Consider the following 21769-nt stretch of genomic DNA (forward strand, 5'->3'; position numbering starts at 1 on the left):
ACCTCGGCCAGGGATTTTGCCGTGCAGCGAGGCGGGCGGTACACGAGCAGGATCCCTAAACTGCCCTTCGGGCCCAGCCTCCAGTACATGCAGTCAACAAACTTGGTCCCATGGAGAGGAGACCTGGCAAAGACCAGAGACTCCCGATAGATGACAGCCACTCCCCCTCCCCACCTTCCTTCCCTCAGCTGCTGTGCATAACGGAAACCTGGCGGGCACACTGCCTCTAGAATAGGTGCTGAGGCTTCGTCCAACCAGGTCTCCGTTATACATGCCAGGTCTGCACATTCATCCAAGATCGTATCATGGATGCAAGATGTTTTCTGTACCACAGACCTGGCATTGCACAACAGCAAACGAAGGTTGGTTGGAATCCTGCATCCCCCAGTTATCTTCAGGTTATAGGCAGACCTGGAACAAGGGATGGATATTACACATCGATCCCTTGTTCCTCTAGTCTGACATGGTCTGCCATCAGCACCACTCCATCGTCTGCCGCCCAACGTTTGTATACATTGGTCCCCATCCCTTTTTGTCACATCACCCCCGGATTTACATATGCCCCTATCCTTAAGTGCCGGAGAATTGGTTCTTAGTCAGTTTGGGCACTGTTGTGGATTTTTTTCTTGATAATTTATTATTTGATCCGTTTCTTCTGAAGATTGAGAGATTTTCTGTTGATTCTCTTTAGATGAGAATGCTTTTGAGTAAGATGACTGCTTCTGATCCCTAACAGTTGTTTCAGGGCAAAAAGAAGAATTATTTAAAAACTTCTTACTTTCAAGGGCAAATAATAGTTGTTTTAGTCTGGTAATTATCTCTGACTGCTCAACTAGAGTAAAGTCTTTGTAAGACTCAAGAAGAAAGAACTCTTCAGGTAAGATTTCATTTTTCTTGTCGTTAGGAACACTGTTGGAATGGGACTTCATGTTCAGATTCTCAATGACTTGCATTTGGTGGAACTTCGCTGAAGAGATATGATTTTGAAAGTTTATTTGAGAAGATTTATCAGCATCGTCATTTATCTTAGATGGATCCAGTGAACATAAATTTACAGGAGTATAATTGTCGAAAAATCTTGTTATCCAGATGTGATGAGTAGCTAAGGACGATCTTTCTCGATATAGAAGTTTTGCAGTGGCAGAATCATGAAAAGTTACTAGTGCTCTAATCGATGTGTAATTATAAGATAGATACTGAGTTGACTTGATTGAATTAAGGTTAATCTTACCCGGGAGTAAAAATTCGATAAATTCCCAAAGATGATATCTTCATGCTTTGTAATTGAGCCAATTAGCAGGTCTTGGTAAATTTAGTATTACTAGTTTTTCTTTATTTAATATCAGATTCCATTGTTGGATATTTGGATTTTTTGATTTTTCATGGTTAATAGTTTGTTGAGTATATTGAGAGGAAATGGATATGAGGATATGAAGTGGAAGAAGTAGTTTCATCTCTTCTTTTCTCTGAATTCAAGGTCTAAGGTCTAAGGTCCAATGCCGCGAGTCTGGACAATGCCCTGAGCCAGCTGACAGATGCCATCCATGAAGCCCCTGAACTCCTCAGGGGAGGATTGACAGGAGAACACTGCTTGAAGTGAGTTGGCCTGTAAATGCTCCTCCTTGTCTCCAGACAACTGTTCCTATGAGCATAAGGATCTGTGCAGCACCTTCTGGGCAGCACCATCTGCACTGCAAATAGGCAGTGCTGGTGTCAATCTCTGCCAGCTGCACCAAAGTGATTAATGGTGCTGTAAAACAATTAGCTATGAGCTGCCTAAGCAGGGGCTTGGTTGTAAAGCAGATAAGGTTTGAAAAGCATGTGGATAAGCAAGGGAGGAGGTTGAGGGGTCTCAGTTCACAAACCAGTTCATCTTCCAAAGGCAAGGTCAGTAGCAAATCAAAGGTTCAATATTCCAACAAGGCAATCCTGGTTTCAAGACTCAACAGGGTCTAGCATGGCTGGCAAGAGTATGATGCTGGCATCCAACATTGCTTCCAGCGAAGGGCAAAAGGCCTCTCACTCCCCTCCCTGGTTCAGATGCTAGCAATCAGACCAACTCCTGGGAGCTTGTAGCCTTAAACGGCCAGAATGCCTGTGTTGCTCTGCCACTTGCAGACACCTTCACTCTACAGGGGGCAGAGAGGCCTCCTGTTCACTCTCTGAGTCTGACTGAGGGGCTCTAGCTGTGTCCTGAACATCTTCCAGCAGTGGGAGATCTGGAACTGCGTCTTGGGTGAGTCTGCTTGTTCCCTCTCCTGGGTCTGCTGTGCCAATACACTGCTCCTCATTCTCCTCTGACGACTCAACTGATGGAGGCATGACACTGGGATACCTCCCCCACTGCCTCCTCCACCTCCTCTGCAGTCCTCCCATGCACTGGCAAGGGAAAAATTTTAATGGCTATGTGAACCCAATCCCCTATCTCACATGCTAGCTGTACTTAGCTGTGGTTCCATTGTCGCCCTGCCCATATCTATAACTGTGTTTGGAGTGATTGCGCCAGCACAAAAATCTGCTTTACTGAAGGCAAAACTGCTACGGCAAAAGCACTTGGGGTTCTGAAGCGGGTTGAGTAACTGGTGACTAGCTTTAGCCTTCCCCATGTCCAAGAACTCAACCAGTACTGGCAGAGGAGAGCACTTGCTTATCAGGATTTACAAGGAAAGCGGGACAAATGATTTTTTTTCTTTCTTTTTTTCTCCTGGGGGTGGTTAACAAGTGAAGGGGAGATAATATTCCAGCGGTGGGGAGAAATGGACTTCAATGTGCATAAAAAGCAACTGATGGCAAAGAGCTGAAGTACTAAAATATAATAATTAAAGCACTGCAATCCAAAAATGTCGGGCAGGAAAAAAGACAGAGCAGCGGTAAACAAATGTCAGATGGAGCTTTCCCGCTTTCAGCGGTAGACTAAAGGACCCCCTGAGGGGAAAAACAAGCAAAAGTCCAAAGCAACAGCTAAAAGAGGGATTCAGGGGATACAGAGAAAGGCGATTAATGGGTTTTAAAAAAAAGGTAAAGGCAAGAACAAAAGCTGACAGACAACAACAAGCACAAATAAGACTATACTACAGGCATGAACCAGATAATCAGGAGCAGAGAGCACATGATACCACTCTGGTGAAGGCAGAAAGATTACTGAGCAATAGAGTCAAGGGAACACCAGAGGACTCGTACAAAAATTGATCAGCGTCTTTCTGCCTTCAGCCACTAGGTGGAGCTCATTACCCTCCTGAGATCAGCTTTACCTACACGGGACAACTTAATTCTGATTTTTTTCTTAGACATCTTGTGTTATATGTTTTACTGTGTTTTATATAATGGTTTTATGATGATTTTATTGTTTTATTTTATGTATGGCTCATTTTTATGTACACCACTTAGAAATGCAAATGATTAAGCTGTAAATAAATATCTTAAATAAATGTTTCATTTGTTTTTCACTTTCTTGAAAAACATTTTTTTAAGGTAAGAAAGCAGAAAAGACAACAGAAGGCCAAAAGAATGAGAGCCAAGCAACTGAGAGGAAAACACTGGAGTCAGACTTTTTAAAAGCACTCTTTATGCCACTAACAAATATTAAATGTTGATGCTTGGGAATGTAAGTTTGTCAACTTCACATGAATTAAGAGCTAATCAAATATTATTTTGTTAACATGTTTTCTGAATCAAAATACTTAAAACACTTAAAAATAAAGCAGAACAGAGTAAACTTATTTGAAATCTGAAAGTTGCATTAAATGTAGTAAATGCAAATAAAATGTATTAATGAAAGCAAATAGTAAAAATAAAATTACCATAAATCTACTGTATAGGACTGCTTATTAGTAATTTACCTCATCCTTACTGTGTTTTATGATTGGCAGATAAAAGAACTGACTTCCATGCTCCTTCGGTAGTATTGAATTTACTCCTGATGCATGCGGACCTATAAGCTGTTCATTGGCACTGAGGTCATCAGCTAACAAGAAACAAAATTAAGTTACATGACAGCAAATTTCAGTCTGAAAGAATACTCTACCCCAATCTTATATTACACAGAAATCATGCATAACTGAAAACAATGTTTAGGATGGAATGACAAAAGATATTACAAACTCACGTTTCTCATGTTCCTTTTTTATACATCAACTTAATATAATTTGTTACCCAAAAATACAAGACTATGGCAGCAAATATAAATTATTCCAAAATAGCATTTTGGAACTTTTGATAAAGATATTTAAGAACATGTTTTTACATATTTATTGAATAACTCTACTGTCCAACAGCTGAACATATTCAATAACAAAAACTAGATTTTCTAAAGATTGCCAAGTCCAAATCTGAACCACTTCAGATTCCCACACAGCAATAAAAAAAATATGAAAGCAACATGAATTCATACTTCCACTTCCTTAATTATCTGCAACTTACCATTCAAATCAAGGAAAAGTACAGGTGTGTGTGTTTCCATTCCAGAAGGTGGAATCCTAACAATAAGGAAGCATCCAAATAAATAATACAAACTGTTAACAGGCACAAACATTTTAATGGAAAACTCAACGCATAAAAAATAGACACTGACAAGTGGGTACCCACAAAATGTTAGTGTAAACAGAGGAGAAAGATTTGGGGGGGGAATCATACCTTTTCCCAGTACCACCTTCCCAAAGCATTCCCTTGTATTATGTCATGTGTTCTATGGCTACTAACCATGATGGCTCCATTCTACCTCCGTCAGAGGCAGTATGCTTCTAAATACCTGGTGCTAGAAACTGCAGGAGGAAAGAGTGTTATGCTCAGGTCCTGCTCATGAGCTTCTCATAGGCATCTAGTTGGCTGCTGTGAGAACAGGATGCTAGACTAGATGGGCCATTGGCCTGATCCAGCAGGCTCTGCTTATGCTTTATTCTGATGTTAAGGGTTTGGAGCTGGATGCAACTGAATCTAATTGTTTTATTGCATTACAGTTGGGAAAGGGGATGGGAAAGTGGATAAAGAAAGGAGAAAGTACAGTAGGGCCCTGCTGATGCGGTGGCTTTCTATCAGGGGAAATTCCCCGTTTTAAAGCCGATTTTGCTGTTTTGCGACCTTTTCACGTCATTTTTGCGCGACGCGGCCCATTATAGCCAATGGGGTTCCGCTTTACGGCAATTTCCGCTTTACGGCGGGGGCCTGGTCCCTAACCCGCTGTATTAGCGGGGCCCTACTGTATCTCTATAATTTCCCTCCAGGATATTAGAAGCTAGTCTAGATAGTTTTGCCTTGTGGACTAGTTAGCTAGGCTGGTTTTGGCTCTCCCCCCCCCCAATGCTTTGCTTCTGAAGAAATATCAAATAAATCCATGTTTGGCACACTATGCGTACAGTATCTCATTATTTTTGCAGGACTTTTTACCGCCATTATGCGGAATATTTTGCAGGAATTCATCATTACCCTTAAAAGTATGAAATATTAAATCCATTTCCATTAAAGACATAAAAGTGCTATATACTTCTCTTAGTTATAACTTATAAATAAGACTGTTTAAGCTGCTTTGGTATGAATTCTGAATATTGTACTTCCAAACAGATATTCAAGTTGATAAATCTAACCAGATCTTGCTAACACAACTTTACATTTTTGCATGCAAAAGAACAGATAAAACTCCTTTCATAGATAATACTGTCCATAATTATCATATGAAGACACTGAACAGGAAATATTAATGAATTTGTAAATATACTTGTATACAAATCTCCATTCTCCATTACACTACTGCAAAACTCTTTATATATATATATATATCCTGCCCTTAATCTAAAGATCTTAGGGCGAGGAACAATAAATCTTCAGGATACATAGACAAGCAATAAAACAACCACTTCACCTCAGCAGTTTTATTTCTAGGTGTAATATGTTGCTAGTTGAACTGAGGGCACTACTGCGACATATTGTGGGATATAAAGTTTAAAAAATTTAAAAGCAGACACACACTTATTATTATTATTATTATTATTATTATTGTCTTTATTTATACCCCGCCATTTTTCCAAAACTGGAACTCATGGCGGCTTCCAGATAAAAAATACATATAATTAAAAACATACACAATCTACATTAAAATAAGATTAAACTATTTCCAATATTAAAACCATACACACATATAGCTAAAAGAGTTCAAACTAGTTTAAAAATAATATAATAGACATTAGCAATGCAGCACCCTTCACGCCCTATCCTTAGCCTTCAATTCCAAAGTCTTGTTGGAATAGGAAGGTCTTTGCTTGTCGGCAGAAGGACTGCAAGGAGGGGGTCATTCTTACCTCCCTAGGAAGAGAATTCCAAAGCCTAGGGGCAGCCACTGAGAAGGCCCTCTCACACGTCCCCACTAGTCGTACTTGAGAAGATGTGGGTATTGAGAGAAGGGCCTCTCCTGAGGATCTCAGGGCCCGGGCAGGCTCATATAGGGAGATACGGTCTGATAAATACACTTAGCATTGTAATAGCTTATTCTTCCCTCGGATCTTTACCATCCAGTTATCTGCATACAAATATTCACTTAAAGTTATTTTGCAAGCAAATTTCAATATAAAGGATTGCAGTCCACCCACCAGTTTGCTGGAGCACCTGGGATTCCACTGTCTGGTGCTGGGACCAGCACAGCATTTCTTTCTTCTGTTAGCCCTACCCACTGTTCTACAAGCCGTGCTTCTCTTTCTATGTCATCTTCTGTTTTATCTATAATGGAAGATGGGGCGGGGAAAACAGAATGTTGGTCATGTCCTAAGAATGTTCTTTCTGGGGACACACTGGAAACATCCAGAAAACTGTAGGCTAATACCCTCACTGCCCTGGGATACACAGTCACACGGTACCAAGGGATTACATCAGCCAGCTCTTAAGATTCTGGCCTGAGCTGGAAAAAGAGCAGGCAGAGAAGCACTTGTGAACAAAGTGAGAGAGTGCTTAGAAAGGAAAGCTAATCCCTCAGAGCAGGCATAGCACAAGTAGATGTTTGAGCCCAAGATCATACTCGATCACCTGACAAAGGATGGTTCTTGTGTGAAGGCCAATCCTTTCCTTAAAGGCACAGCATATCAAAGGCACAGCAAACAAGAACAGTATTTGCTACGTAAAACTCTTCTCTTAAGGGAGTGGGGTCTCTGCCCTCTAGTCTGCAATTAGATTCAACAGAGGTTTGGGAGACTGATTCTTGATACTGTTTGCATTCTCGGACAACCACAGTTCCTCATGGTTCTTCTCAAGGATTACTGTCATGTGGAAAAATGCTTAGATTTTAAAATCTTTTCAGAAAGGCTTAAGTCCATGGAAGGAGGGGAAGCAGATGAATCTCAAAAAACTGAGCAACAAACTGAGACAGATCCACTGCAACAGGCTCTCTTAGTTATTGTACAAGGTGAGAGGAAGGTATATATGGAGAAGACTCCTTAATTAGACTTTGAAAAAGAGCCCTACTGGAGGTACAAATGGGCTGCAGTGTTGGGTGGACAGCAGCCAAGCCCAGAAACATTAGCCTGATCTGTGTGGTGATGGGGAGGGGCTGTGGTGGCTGAGGGAGGGGCTGCCAAGCTCAGAAGTGCTAACTAGGCCTGTAGGAGACAGTAAAGGAGCGGTGCTGCCTGTACAATGGAGGCTGCCAAATGGGTGGGAGTCAAGGTCTGAATGGCTGGAGTCAAGCATTCTAGAAGATCTAGATGGGAGAGATTCTCCAGAGACTTGCCCAAAACTGCCACCCTGTGAAACCCCAGCTGAAGATAAAAATCCCAGAGTATAAAAAGAGAGAATGGGCTGACTAAAATCCTTCCCAAACTCCATTGCACCCTGGTGCTCTCCCTCTTCAGTAAACCCCTTAGCTTGGTTGGCAATGGAAAAGGTGGACTCAATTTGTGGAGACACACTGTAATAGGACAGCACTACAGAGACAAGGCAGTAGCTTTCTCTGACACGGTTGGTTTGACCAACGGGAGGGATAACTGGCCTTTTTTTCCTTTCCCTTATTCACGTGGACATCAGGGCTGTGGAGTCGGAGTCGGTAGAAATGTACTGACTGACTTCAAAATAAAATTAATGTTTTAATATTAATATTAATTTATTAATATTAATACATTAATATACATTTGCCATTTATGAAGAGAGTCAGAGTCAGACAGTAGAAAAATTAATATACATTTGCTATTTATGAAGGAGTCGGAGTCGGACAGTAGAAGAATAATGGAGCTGGAGTCGGACAGTAGAAAAATAGAGGAGTCGGAGCTGGAGTCGAAGGTTTGACATACAGACTCCACAGCCCTGTTGGACATACTTTGTTTTTTCTCTCCTAAGGTCTCACTTCCCAACAGATGACACGGAAAAGGTTAGGGGAGGGGCATGAGAAAGAGAGGAGAAAGAAAGAACAAAGGGTTTTCTTCTTTACTGATATATATATAGAGAAAAGAAAAAGTCCAGAAACTGAAAAAGTCCAGGAAATGGAGGCAGAGTCTTAGGAGGTGGCTGATGCAATTCTTTTGGTACCATGTCATCCTGCTTGTCCTAGGGGGCAATGGGGGTTATAAACTCCCTGGTTTCTGAATGCCTCATGCATACATCCCTAGGAAGGAGAGATATAGCATGTTAAAACAGTATAGCTTATAGAGCATAGATCTAAGTATTCAAGGGTAACAAAGTTACAAGCTGTCTTTAGATTACAATGTATGCAAATTAGCTCCAATAAAGCTAATGAAAATTCTTATAATGCTTCGCCTTATAATGAGTTGCACATCACAATGGTTACTGCACTAAATGTTTCGTTCAAGATACAGTTTGTTTTTAAATACAGGGTTTTTTTTAAATCTAATATGCTAGAATAGCATTCTATTTGATAAAAAGAGACACAGGATTCTTATAATTAAATCACAAGGGCCACAAACCTTGTTTATTGCTGATTTTTTTAATCTGCTCATCTAAGTATTCTCTGCGTTTTATGAGTGCCTCGGACCATCTCTCTCTCACACAATTTAAGTCTTCTTCCTATGGAAAATGATGTGATTTTTTTAATGTTCAACATACACATTGAATTTTATGCAGCTTTTAGCTTTGATTGGAAGAGGTTTGTTTGGAAAAGAATGAATAGTTTTCATTTACATTTAGATTAAATAGTACATTGCCCAAGAAGGTAAGCTCGCCCAACTTGCAAACAGCAAAAAGAATGAAAAGCTGGAATTGTATCACCCACTCCATAGTTAGAATTATCTGTGTATTTCATCTCTTGCAAATATGTGATTTAGATCTAAGCAGAACAATAATGCACTGGTCAACAAACTATTTAGTAACATATGAAAATGAAGATTAACAGAGGCATCAACATAAATACCCTCAAACCTGCATTAATTCCATCGTAAATAGCTGCTACCAATGTTACTAAATCATCCCCATGCAAACAAAAACCCATCATGCAGTCATGCTTTCTGGCATTAAAGGAATGTTTGATTCATTCTTCATAAAAAGTTACCCAGGAAGCACCACAAATCGCTTGAAGCAAGTTAGTAGCTGATTTAGGCTCAAAACACTGATAGCAGAACGGCATATTTAAACCTGAATCTGCCTAAATCATGTAGAAAGAAGGAAGCAGGGGTTCTCATGGGTGGGAAGTGCAAAACATGCCCTCTGCCTCTGGGTTTATCTACTTGCAGTTTGTTCCCCAAAGCCATCTTCTCCTCAGCCGGGTTTAATACAGGAAATGAGAGAAGAGTGCTTCGGGAGAAGATTGTAAGAAGGTAAAGCAATGCATTTTGAGCGGTGGGAGAAGATTCAGCTCTCCTCACCCATGTATCCCTTATGCTCCTTAAATTGGACTCCCAGTTTCCTTATTCTACAGGATTGGGTCAGATCTGGATGAAAACATTTGGATCAGCCATCTCATGTAGGTTGAGCTGTAGATTTCTGGAACAACTGTACAACTAAAATATTTGAAGATATCTAAATTTATACCACTACTAATTGTTGGTTATTGTTAAAATATTTTTAAAACCCTTAAAACTGGGAAGCCTTGTTACTTAATTCAAAAAATTATGAAAGCTGTAGTTATTAGGAAAGCAAAATTTACAGCCTTAGCTTTTCAAAAAAATTAGTTTAACAATGCATGTAAATATTTGAAAACACAATCAGGGTTTGAATCCCCACACAGTGGTGAAGCTCCCTGGGTGACCTTGGGCCAGTTACTGCCTCTCAGCCTCAGAGGAAGGCAATGGTAAACCACCTCTGAATATCACTTACAATGAAAACCTCTTCATAGGGTCGCCATAAGTCAGAATCGACTTGAAGGGAGTCCATTTTTAAGAATTCTGGATGATAATTATTTGTAAAAATGCTTTAAGATTTCAGATATAATTAAGTTAAGAAAAAAGTATTTGGTTTTTTGTCTGTATCCTGCTATGATGAGTCATGTCTATAAATCTCTCTTTTATGTCTCCTTTGCATCACACCAACATATGCATTGTGTTTGGTTTCAGATATACAAGATGCATTTTGCTGTTGCCTTGCCCAGGCTCTAGAGCTTCCTTCCTAAGGAAGTTTGTTTTGCCCCCTCTTTGATGGTCTTTCCTCATTTGACCTGGTTTTTAATCCCCTGGCTTTTTTGGCTGCTGAAATTTATCTGCTGTCTTTTATCTCTTGCATTTTTTTTATTTTGTTGTTTTATTGTTATGTTTCAGTTAAGTTGTAAGCTACCATGTGCATTTTTAATGGAAAAGTGGACTAAAACTATTTTCAATAATCAAAATCAGTTATTAAGTTATCCACAGTTAGAAATACCATACAAAAGAACAGAGTGTATTTTCAAATTAAATTGATATGCTTGTTCTTTAAATCAATGCATTTTAATGTAAAGAGTTTCAGAAGCTAATGGTTCTAGCGACTCTTTGGAGTTGATCACTATTAGCATTAGCTGTGCCCCATGCCATGTGATTTTACAACAGCAGCAATACCTGGTAACTATCCATATCACCACCACCATCATCATCTCCTTTCTGGTAGAAAAAAATAAACTTTATAAACATACAGAACATGCATTTTTGTTGCTGATAAACTCTAAATAAGAACACACAACATGGACACAAATCAGAACAAAAAACATAAAACCTTATTTTATTACTTTCTATGTTTATATAAAGCCTCAGTACCCACAGGCATGGTGAAGGGGGCAGGTAGGTGCCTCTGCCCTGTACCATACTGTTAAAGGATATGTGAGCCAGGGCTTCCAAGCCAATCCCTTGATCACACAGAAGCCAAATTCATGCAATGACATTCCCTTGCTTTCTAGAGACAGAAATTGTGTAAATGTTATCTTCATGTTGTAAGACATTAGGGTTTTTTCCCCCTTTCTCTCTTCATTTCATTAGTTCATCTTTTGAAGGGCATGCTTGATGGGAGGAGTACCCACCTGTTCTTCCACCACATGAGGAACATTACTGCTAATATACTGGTGGGTCTTTATCATTATGCCCTCAATCTACAGATCTTTGTATATAACAATGGGTATGCAGCGATCACATATTAGCCTGGTTCATGTTTAATGTTAAACCATAGTTTAAAATAAACTATGATTTAATATATACAAACACTGGTTGCTTTCACACATAGGGCTGGTTGCATTAGTTTAATGGATTAAAAAGGTAGCACTTCTGTCCTAATTTCTAAAATTCCTTTCACACTGCAGTACCTTTTGCGTTAAGGAACAGCAGCTTGTTCAGCTGATATACCGGCATTTCGCACAACTGTCTTTCACACGGTTTGTTTTCATCCCTCACTCATTATACACATGCGCACTGTTGCCCACTGTGTAGGAGGTCTAAGATCTTGTCCTGTTGCCATGAGAGCCCTTTCCCTTTATGATCTGACTTTTAAAATTATTTAGTTGTATCAACACAGGGGTGTGTGTGGGAAATGCTGCTGCTATCTGCACCAATGCCAGAATACAGGTACAATTTTCGTCAGGCAAAAAATCCCCATGTGACTAAAGGGCAGGAATGCACTGCATGCTGGGATGCCCGTCACATGAGTGGTTGCAGCTAGCAAAAAACTCCTGCAATTTTCCAGGTTCCCAGCCTTGCTAACAGATTGTTTCTGGTATCATTTATCATGAAAATTTGCACTAAACTTGCACTACATTGCACTAGAATTCCGGAGCTAGCTTGTACATCGTGTGAAAAGTCAAATATAATGCGCAAATTACCATGTAAGAAATCATCAGAATAATGGAATAAAGTGCAGTGTGAAAGCAGCCACTTTCATCCTTCCCCCGGTTCTGCCTTTGCCATACAGAAGAGGAAACAAGCAACAATCTAGCTTGCAATGACATGCAAACTCGGGCTCATGGCTATGTAAATTCTAGGAAAGATGACGACACACATGCTCTTGTGGAAATTAGAGATAGGTTAAAAAGTTAACAGTCTCACACGACTCAAACTAAGTATGATTATGTGCTGTGATTCTTCACATTGATCAGTTTACATAGCCCCTATATCTGTTAAATCTGAAAGTGTCATAAGGCTTGGTTTACTGGATCAGACCAAGAGTGGAATAATATGGATTATATTATATGGATTATAACTAGATAATATGGATAACATGCCTGTAACTCCTCTTTGCCCTGGTAACATGTAGTAAATTTCAGGGTGCAACATGACATCACGCAAGCAGCAGCCAGTGATTGCAGAGGGGATAGGGAAAGTCTCAAATGTAAATTTGTGTCATGTCATGAGCTGGCCTGGTTCAGGTAACAGTGAACAAATCAAGGTGAGCCTCAGGCTTGTGCATTCATTCTACCTTCTTTTCCTTTGTGCTCAAGAAGAGAAAAGTATCTGGTTTTCCTTTTCGAATAAAGCATGATTCCATATTATGTGCAAACTGTAGAAGCTGCAGTTTGGTTCTATAACCCATGGATGGGGAACTGGCCCAGGCCAAAACCAGCTCACCAAGCCTTTCTGAATGGCCTGCCAGCCTCCTACTGTTTTGTTTTGTTTTTCTGTGGTGGTACTAGCAACTGCAATGGACAAAAAAACCCCACAAACCCTCCACCCCACAAACCAATCTGTCAGTGTTCCCTGCCGTTCCTGCCTTTCATGTATGGTGTTGGTACTAGTGGTGGTGACTGGAAAAAAACTCCAAAAAACACACTCCATCCTCTTCATAGGAAGCACTTAGCAAGTTTCCAGTATTCTCAGTGGAATGAAGAGGATCCTTCTGAAGCACTTGGATACCATTGCTAAAGTTCAAGTAACAGTAATCAGAGGAGACTGGTGGAGCTGGTGGACCGGTTGTGGTGGAGTGAGCACTCCCATCAGAAAAGGTGGAAAGGCAAGGAGCTTTGTATATGCTGAGCAGGGGGTAGAATCATAGTGAGAAAAGGTCTCTATAGAGGCCCCTACACTATGGAATGACCTGCCCTTAGAGAACTGACAGACAACTATGGTGCAATTGTTCCACTGGCTTGTAAAAAAATTGCCTGTTCAAATGGCCATTCCCAGGCACTGATCCTTCATAACAAGACCTAAAGTGTCCCATGCACCAGACATTCCCCACCCATCTCCTCTTCATGCATACAGAGGAGGAAGAGAGAGTACATGAACTTGGGGTGCACCAATTCAAGACATGAGGTTACATTTAGCTGTTAAGGCTAATGTCCCTTGATAAACTATCATCCACATATTGCTTAAAGTGCACATACACATTTCTCACACTACCTTAAGAGGCACAACTGAAAACAAAATGTAGCAATTTAGAACTCTAAAGCCAGTTATCCTACCTGGTAACTGTCCAGGCCCCGTTGCAATTTGGTTGATCTGGCAGTCACACAGCCAATGGAAACAGACAGAATGGCTTCTACTATAAGCGGCAATGTTCCCGAATGCTGCACTGGTTTAACCATCACCTGAACTCTACGAGAGTGACCCTAGTCATGTAAGCAGGGAAACATGCAAATTAATGTAAACACACATTAGTATTCTAATTGGGGGGAGGGGGAAGAAAATCAACTGTACCTGTCTAAGCTGGAAAATCCCTCCTGTGTTTACATCCTTTGCCTGGTGGAGTTCCACAGCTGTATAATCCCCCATTTCATTCAGTTCTTGAATTGAAACCCACATTTCTATTTGACGTGTGACTTCATTCCACCTAGACACAATCCAAAAACAGTAAAAATAGCATATATAATGTTCTTTACACTTTAGTGGAAAATCTGTAGAAGGGAATGTTGATTCTTATCTGAAAGAAGTTTCTCCTGGATGGTAGTACTTCAAGTGGGCTATGATTACCATCTACTGTCCAAAGGCAGGAAATTAAGCAAAGTTGAGAAAGTACATTGCCTCGCTGTACATGATACCCCAAGTCCATTTCATGACAAATCTGAAGGTTGACCATCACAGGAACATCACAAGCAACAAATACAGACCAATAAATGCATCAGCTTCCTCTGATCAAAGTCTACATAAGTAGTTGTAACTATACAGATGCAATATTAGAAAAAACATCTGAAACAAGAAAATCTTAGAAACATAATGAAAAGTAGCAGTAAATAAGGCAGCTAGCCTACCCCAGAAATTACAGGGTGGGCCTTGATGGACTATCATCCAGGAGAAACTTCTTTCAGATAAGAACCAATGATCCCTTCTCCCGAGATGACAGTCCATCAAGTGGGATGTATCAAAGCAGCCAACAGTAGGGATGGTAACAGTAGATCAGCTGCCTAGGACTGTTGAAAAAATATTGTAACACACGCCTCCCAAGAGTGGCTTCAGCTGAGGCATATGTATCTATCTTATAAAGAGTAATAAAGGTGTTGGGAGATGCCCAAGTGGCCATTCTGCAGATATCTTACATGGTAGCATTCACAGAAAAAGCAGCTGAGGTCGCTGCTGACCTAATCGAACAAACCATTATGTTTTGGAGGTTGAAGATTTGCCTCACTACTTGCTGTCCTGCCCCTTGTACTCGCATCCTCGAGCCAAATTTTTGTAAAGCCTGTTGGCGTGTTCGCTCTTGGTCCACAAAGACAACAAGATTTCTTATCTTATGTCGGATACGGACCCCTCTGTAACATATAGGGTTTCCCTTTTTGCATTGGCAGCACAAAAGATTTGTGCCAAATTTATTTCAGACCATGGGATTGATTGCCAGGGGGATACCTTATGGTAATAACTCATTTACGCAGGCCCCTGCCTAGGTAGTTTTCTTTGGGTCTCTAGGGGAACTCTATGGTTACCTCATGCAATGGTTTTACTATTGGATTTCAGGTTTTAACCAAAATATTGTAATTGTATTGCCTTATAATTTTCCTTCTTTTAACCCTATTGGTTTTACTGTTTTATATTTATGAATGATGTTTGATATGTGATGGCCTATGTCTAAGCAATAAAGTTATGACTGACTGACTGACTGGAGAACAGGTAATCTTAAAGATTCATACACTAAATTGGTTCAAGCTCTCAGCCAACATGACAAAGCAGAATTGCACACTTCCCCCACAGAGATCTGGGATGAAAGGAAACAAAAGGAATGTCAATCCTAAGTGTTTCATATGGTTAATATAGTCTTCTAACACCCTCTGAAGGGCTGCTACACCACCTCCAAAGGGCAAAAATGGATTCGGGTGAAATGTTGGAAGAATCAAGTCCTGCTGACAATAAAAAGAGGAATTCACTTTGGGCACAATGGAAGTGTTTGTGTGTAGGATGATTCAGTCCTTCTGAAAAATGCTGAGATGTTGTGCAATGGAGATGGCATTCAGCTCAGAGATGCATCTACCAGAAGTGATCACCACCAACAAAAGAACTTTAAATGAGAGGATCCTGAGAGATGCAGATCGTAGAGATTTGGAGCACCCTGAAGAACATTATGAAGATTCCATGAAGGATAGCGGCGCAACACTGGTGGGCAAGGACCCACCCCTCAGGAATCGTTTCACCAGAGAGTGTGAACTAACCAAAGATTGGAGAGAAAGGACACAGGAAATAGCTGAGACCTGATAAATACTGCACCATGGAGAGTGGGATGCCATTATGGTGTTAATCACCACAGTGGAGAGATCTGGTTTCTTTAAACGGTGATGCTTAAGCACTAGGCTGTCAGCTTCAGTCAGCTGGGATCCAGATACCACACTGGACCTTGGGACAGCAAGTTCAGTTGAGGAGGAAGCATCCATGGATTGGCCCTCAAGAGGCAGAGTTCAGAGAACTGGGTCAACATGTGGTTAGAACTGCACTATCAGGATCAGTTCAGATTGCTCCTCCCAAAGCTTCCTCAGAGTCTGGACGATGAGAGTGGTTGGAGGGAAAGCGTACATCAGGCCCCACGGCCAGGGAATTATCACAAGCATCCACCGCCTATACTTGAGGTGTCTGATAGCAGGTGAAGACGTGGGGGACCTGCTGATTGTTGGTAGAGGCAAACATATTCACCAAGAGAGGTGCATATCAAAGGTGGATCTTTGTGAAGACTCTCCTGGTGACACTTCTTGGTAACTGACCCCATCTGCAGTCATGTTCTCCAGGTTGCTCAGGGACTTCCACCAGACAAATGAGCCTCTGAGGGTTGGAGAGAAGGTCATTTGATGTCTGCTGCACATAATGACCTGTTGGTAAGGCAGCAGAGCCCATTGCAAGACTCGTGTCTGATGGCAGGCCCCTGGAGTACTCTGAACTGTGAACATGAGCAGGACCAGAGCCTTGGATAGAACGTGACATCCACTGAGTGCATCAATAAGAGGGAGGAAGTGATCTCTCTGACGGTACCTAATTCTATCGAGAAGTAAATCTGTACCTGGTGAGTGCCCCAAATCACAACCAGATGTTGCAGGTGCTGTGTACAGACTAGGTGACTCTTGCTTTTGTTGATGAGGAAACCATGGATCACCAGAGACACTAGAATCTTCTGAATGTCTCTCTCAGACTGGAAGGCCCACTCTGAGTGAATCAACAGATCATCCATTAAAGGATATACTGGTGCCCATAATATTTGTGAACACCTTCAGCATGGAGAAAAGGCCTAATGGAAATGATTATGACCATAAGCAAAATGCAGGTACTTCTTGTGATGAGGGTGAATAGGCACATGGACTAATGCCTCATTCAGGTCTATCAAGCTGAGTTATTCTGGAGGCTACAAAGATGAAAGAAAGGGCCTCCATTCTAAATTTTTGTTAACATACAAACTGGCTGAAAAAATTAGGTCTAAGATAGCTTTCCAAAACTTGTCACATTTGGGCACAACGAAAAAGATGGAGTAGACCACAGAAGAGTAATCTGAGGGGCTCCACAAGCTCAATAGTCTTAATTTGCAGAAGATGCCATAATGCCTCCACTACTATTTCACGCTTCCTGGAATGTTTGGACACCGGGGAAGGAACAAATCTGGTGGGAGGAGGAGCCTGCAGTTCTATCTTGTAAATGTATTGGACTGCCTCTAGTACGCATCACTAAGAAATAAGATGTTCCCAAGCTGTCAAGAATTGCAGGAGCCTGCCCCCACCAGAGACTGGTGTCAATATTGCTGTTGTTGCTCTTGTGCTCTGCGGCCTTTGAGACCAAACTTCAAAGAGGCGAACTTGCCCCCAGATTGATCCTGAGAATTCCCTTGGAAATGGTTTCTGCCCCAGGACTGATGGTTGAAGTGATAGTCCTGGCCTCTGCCTGAAGCCCTGCTGGCTTGAAAACGCTGAGAGACTGATAAGGAGTGTACCTACAAAAGGAACGCCTGTCATCACATTGCCATCACTAGTTTTCGCTTCTCCTTTTGGGTCCACTAAGGCCTCCTTGAGGGCCTCCTGCCCAAAGAGCTTAGAACCAACATAGGAAGCTGTAGACGGATTACCAGTGTCAGCATCCCAGTGGAGAAGCTACAACGTCCTCCTGCTGATGATCCTGGCAGCCAAAGAACAAGCAAAGAATTGCATAGCATCCAGGGTAGCATCTGCAATGAAAGCAGCTTCCCCATTCAGTTTCAACAGATTCTTCCTGATGCAATCTGGATCCTGATTAGGATCATCTATGAGTTCATCTAGCCAGAGCATTGAGGCCCAAATGAAGACCAATGCTGCACAAACTACTCAAATGGACAGAGCAGTAGTCTCATGAGATTTACAAAGAGCATAATCCAATCTTTGCACCATTGCATCTTTGGGGAGAAGTGAGCGGGAAACAAAGGTGACAAGAAAAAACTTCCTCTAGCACAGCACCAAGCGATGGGCTCTGATTTGGCCCAAAATAACCACTCCAGCTACAATCAACCCAGATGGGGAACAGGGAAGGTTGGCAAGAGGAAGAAAGCATTATAGGAAAGTAAGAGCAGAGGATTTGTTGTTTGTCTGTTTCACTTTAAACACTGACACAAGCGGGAGACAGCAAGTAAGGTAGAGGAGTGGCAAAAAATAGTGTTAGTCCAATGGAAAAGGTATGAGAAAAAATGTAGAGAACTGTGAAGGTTGAGGAGAAACTGTGATCTCACCCTGCCTGAAGGTGGGGAGGGGGGGAGAGGAGGAGGCAAAAAACAACAAGCTGAGGGAAAAAGTAAGAAGAAATCACACCCAGACTCACCCAACACAAGGAAAACAACAGGTGCAGACTCCAAACCAGAAAAAACAGATAGAAATGACCGAGGCAAAAAAGGAATTTACAGAGCTAAAGGATAAGGCCTGGATGACAAGGCAGGAAATGGACTGGGGGGTCACGTGACTGAGGCCACCTAGTCCCCTCAAAATTTGACTGTAATTCTTGCCTGTGGATGCTAGGCAGTGCACAAGATCCACTTGACGGACGATCATCCAGGGAGAAAATCTCTTCTTTGTCCCCAATTTCTCTCTCCTACCACCAATGCATGCTCTCTCACAGGCATACATTTCACAATCACACCCATCACCCTCTTTCTATCCCTCCATTCATCCCTGGCACATGTGCTATAGTCTCCTATTTCCACTCTATATTTGTGGTGATGCTTTAACTGCCACAAGGAATACACAATGGAGGTTTACCTGTCTCTCAAGGTTCTGGTTTTTGCATGAAGAGAATCCAGCTCCCATATGGAACTGCCATTTCCAGCACATCTGTGACCCCATACCTCAATAGCAAGTGCTCCATCTGCAATGAACTCTAGAAATTCTTCTGTTACATTCACCACATAATCCTAGAAAATTGGAATACTTACTGAGGAAGACTTAAAATACGTTTTTTTTATCAGTTCTGCGGTTAACAACAAAAAAAGAGTGCATGTTCAAATGACATTGCGATAACACATCTTTGCTCAGAATTAATATGCTCTCTTGGGCAGAAAGCTCTCCTAATGGAGAGAAATAATTGCATGAAAAGGTAATATTCATTAACATGCATCATCTTGAGGCTTTCAAGCAGTGCTAAACAGATCTCAATTTTATATTAATACTTTTCTCAATTATATGAACTCATGTAGTCAAAATTCCATGTTTTGTGTTGATAAATACAATAAATTTAGTATTTGACTCCCTATTCTATTGAGATGAACTTGAACTTGACATTACTGCCAATCATTTTAAGAATAACAAAGCTCCATTTTTAGAGACCAGGAGGCTTGCCACATTAATCATTGCTAACTGATGTGACTAAACATTTCATTTCCTCCTTCCAATCCCATTTTCCATAATAGTGACTGGCTAATAACACCTTTTCTCTGACTAGGAGTCCTAATGAGCAAGTTGTGTATTCTGTCTGCCTTCCTACTTCCACTGGGATTCACAATTAAAATAACCAACATAACTCCAGTGTCTGATATCACTAGAGATTTGCAGGATTCTGATTAACCTATGCAACTGGAGATATGGAGGTCTGATAACTTATGCAAGAGGTTTTAGGCTTCTTGCACACACACACAAAAACTTTTGGGAACCTTTCTTCATGTTGTTTGGTAGTCCTATTCAAGCAAAAACAAACAAACAGAAGCTACTTTAAGTAATTTTTTTGTTGGTGTTGTTTACTTCCCCCCCTCTAATTTCTGACTTAGATACTCTTTTTATTATTAAATTTATTTAGCAAGAATTTGTCTGCAATTAGTAGTATTATATTCACACTTTACAATAAAAGATTGTCTAGATTTTCCTTTGCTCAAAACAGTCAAGAGTATCCCCCACACTTAAACTGGAACAGACACAGTCTTAAAGCAATTCCTCTTGGCTTGTACTTGTTTTTGGGATGTCCAGGGGGTAATAACTGTTAAAAGCTGTTAAAAATGTTTATGCTAACAGACACAAAAAAGGTTTGGGTAGTCTTTCATTATATGAGCACACACCTTTGGAAGATTTGGTGTTTATTTATTGAAGGCAACAGAATCCCTCTTATCCTCTCCATCTCACTGTACAGTATGATACAGTCAAATATATATACTATGGAGTCAAATATATTTTCATAGTATTCTAAACCAACAAAAATAGTTACCTTACAATGACAGAAAATCACTGTAAATTCAGGATCCTTCATCAGAGGTGAAGGCACATCTGGGTCCACAACTGGTGCTGCAACAGTTGACTCACACTGATCCCAGAAGGTGTATTGACAAAAGACAAAGTTTGAGAGATTCAATGGTAACCCTGTAGCTTCTTTAATTTTTACCTAGACAACAATAAAACTGAAATTCAGTATACTGACATATGTATATTAATATATTCAGCTATATTCAGAAAAGGTAACGGTAAAGGTGTCCCCGCAGTTATAGTGCAAGTAGTTTCCGACTCTTAGGGTGACGTCTTGCGACGTTTACTAGGCAGACCGTATATATGGGGTGGGATTGCCAGTTCCTTCCCCGGCCTTTCTTTACCCCCAGCATATGCCGGGTACTCATTTTACCCCCATGTATTTTGAGGGGTTTTCTATATGAATGCTGCTGATAGAAACTGTCCAGAGGAACTGGATAAAAAATGAACTAATGGAAATGCATCTATCCTGCACCTATTACTTTTCATCCAAGTGAAAATCTGTTAATATATGCTTGAAAAGCCATTGAGAAAGACACACAAGTCGAAACGCGTCTGGCCATAATATATGCATCTTGCTCCATTGAGATACAGATTTAAAGTCTACAAGCAAGAGTACCAGCAGTTTATATAAAAAGCACTATAGCAGCTATGTATGTATTCATTCATGAGTATGGACTAAAAACTTAGATACTTTTGATTCAGGAGACACTCTTCCTGTCTCTTTACAAACCTTATATGTACGAATTTAGTGTTTGTTATTGTATGTATTAAAAAACCTTTTTTAAAAAAATATATATAAAAAATTTTTTTTGCATAAATTGGAATTGTAATGACCACATACCCTAACTTTCTGTAAGACACAGTTGTATCTGTTATGGTTGATTTTGAACTTCAGATCCTAACATTTGGAAGGCTGAGTGGACCTCGACCCCTTTTACTGGAGATTCGACTTCCTTCTTCCGTTGGAATCAAACTCCGGGCGTGAGCAGAGCTTCGGCTGCGTTACCGCCGCTTACCACTCTGCGCCACAGAGGATCTTTATATTCAGAACATTGTTATAAAAATGGAGGATTAAGTTTCAAAAAAGACTAATTTTATCTCACAGGTAGGCTCCTAAAATAATCTCAATACTCTCAATGTATTCAGCATGTTTAACAAACAAATCAGTATAATTTCAATCGATAATCCCTGTCCATACATATGTATTGCTAGACAAGCATTGAAATACCATCGCCTGAGGTAAATTAACCAGCGCCAATAGACTTCTTGCATCTTTTAAATGAAAGTAAATTTGGTTGACTTTACTTGTTAAAA

General features: G+C 40.7%; 1 protein-coding gene across 11 annotated transcripts in view; it reads right to left on the minus strand.

Annotated features, from left to right (window-relative positions):
- KIF13A (kinesin family member 13A) overlaps positions 1–21769 on the minus strand; it is a 186102-nt gene that overhangs the window by 67395 nt on the left and 96938 nt on the right. For 8 of the 11 annotated variants that reach the window (XM_061592869.1, XM_061592899.1, XM_061592846.1 and 5 more), the window contains 9 exons: positions 20418–20591; positions 18986–19137; positions 14004–14136; positions 13769–13915; positions 10950–10991; positions 8895–8994; positions 6579–6705; positions 4420–4475; positions 3840–3964 (listed from right to left, as the gene is read on the minus strand). In XM_061592869.1, coding sequence (XP_061448853.1) covers positions 3840–3964; positions 4420–4475; positions 6579–6705; positions 8895–8994; positions 10950–10991; positions 13769–13915; positions 14004–14136; positions 18986–19137; positions 20418–20591 — 1056 coding nt within the window. The remainder of the gene's footprint in view (positions 1–3839; positions 3965–4419; positions 4476–6578; positions 6706–8894; positions 8995–10949; positions 10992–13768; positions 13916–14003; positions 14137–18985; positions 19138–20417; positions 20592–21769) is intronic. The other 3 variants (XM_061592858.1, XM_061592935.1, XM_061592915.1) reach the window with 1 other exon arrangement.

The sequence above is a fragment of the Rhineura floridana genome, chromosome 1 (assembly GCF_030035675.1).
Source record: "Rhineura floridana isolate rRhiFlo1 chromosome 1, rRhiFlo1.hap2, whole genome shotgun sequence".
Classification (NCBI taxonomy): domain Eukaryota; kingdom Metazoa; phylum Chordata; class Lepidosauria; order Squamata; family Rhineuridae; genus Rhineura; species Rhineura floridana.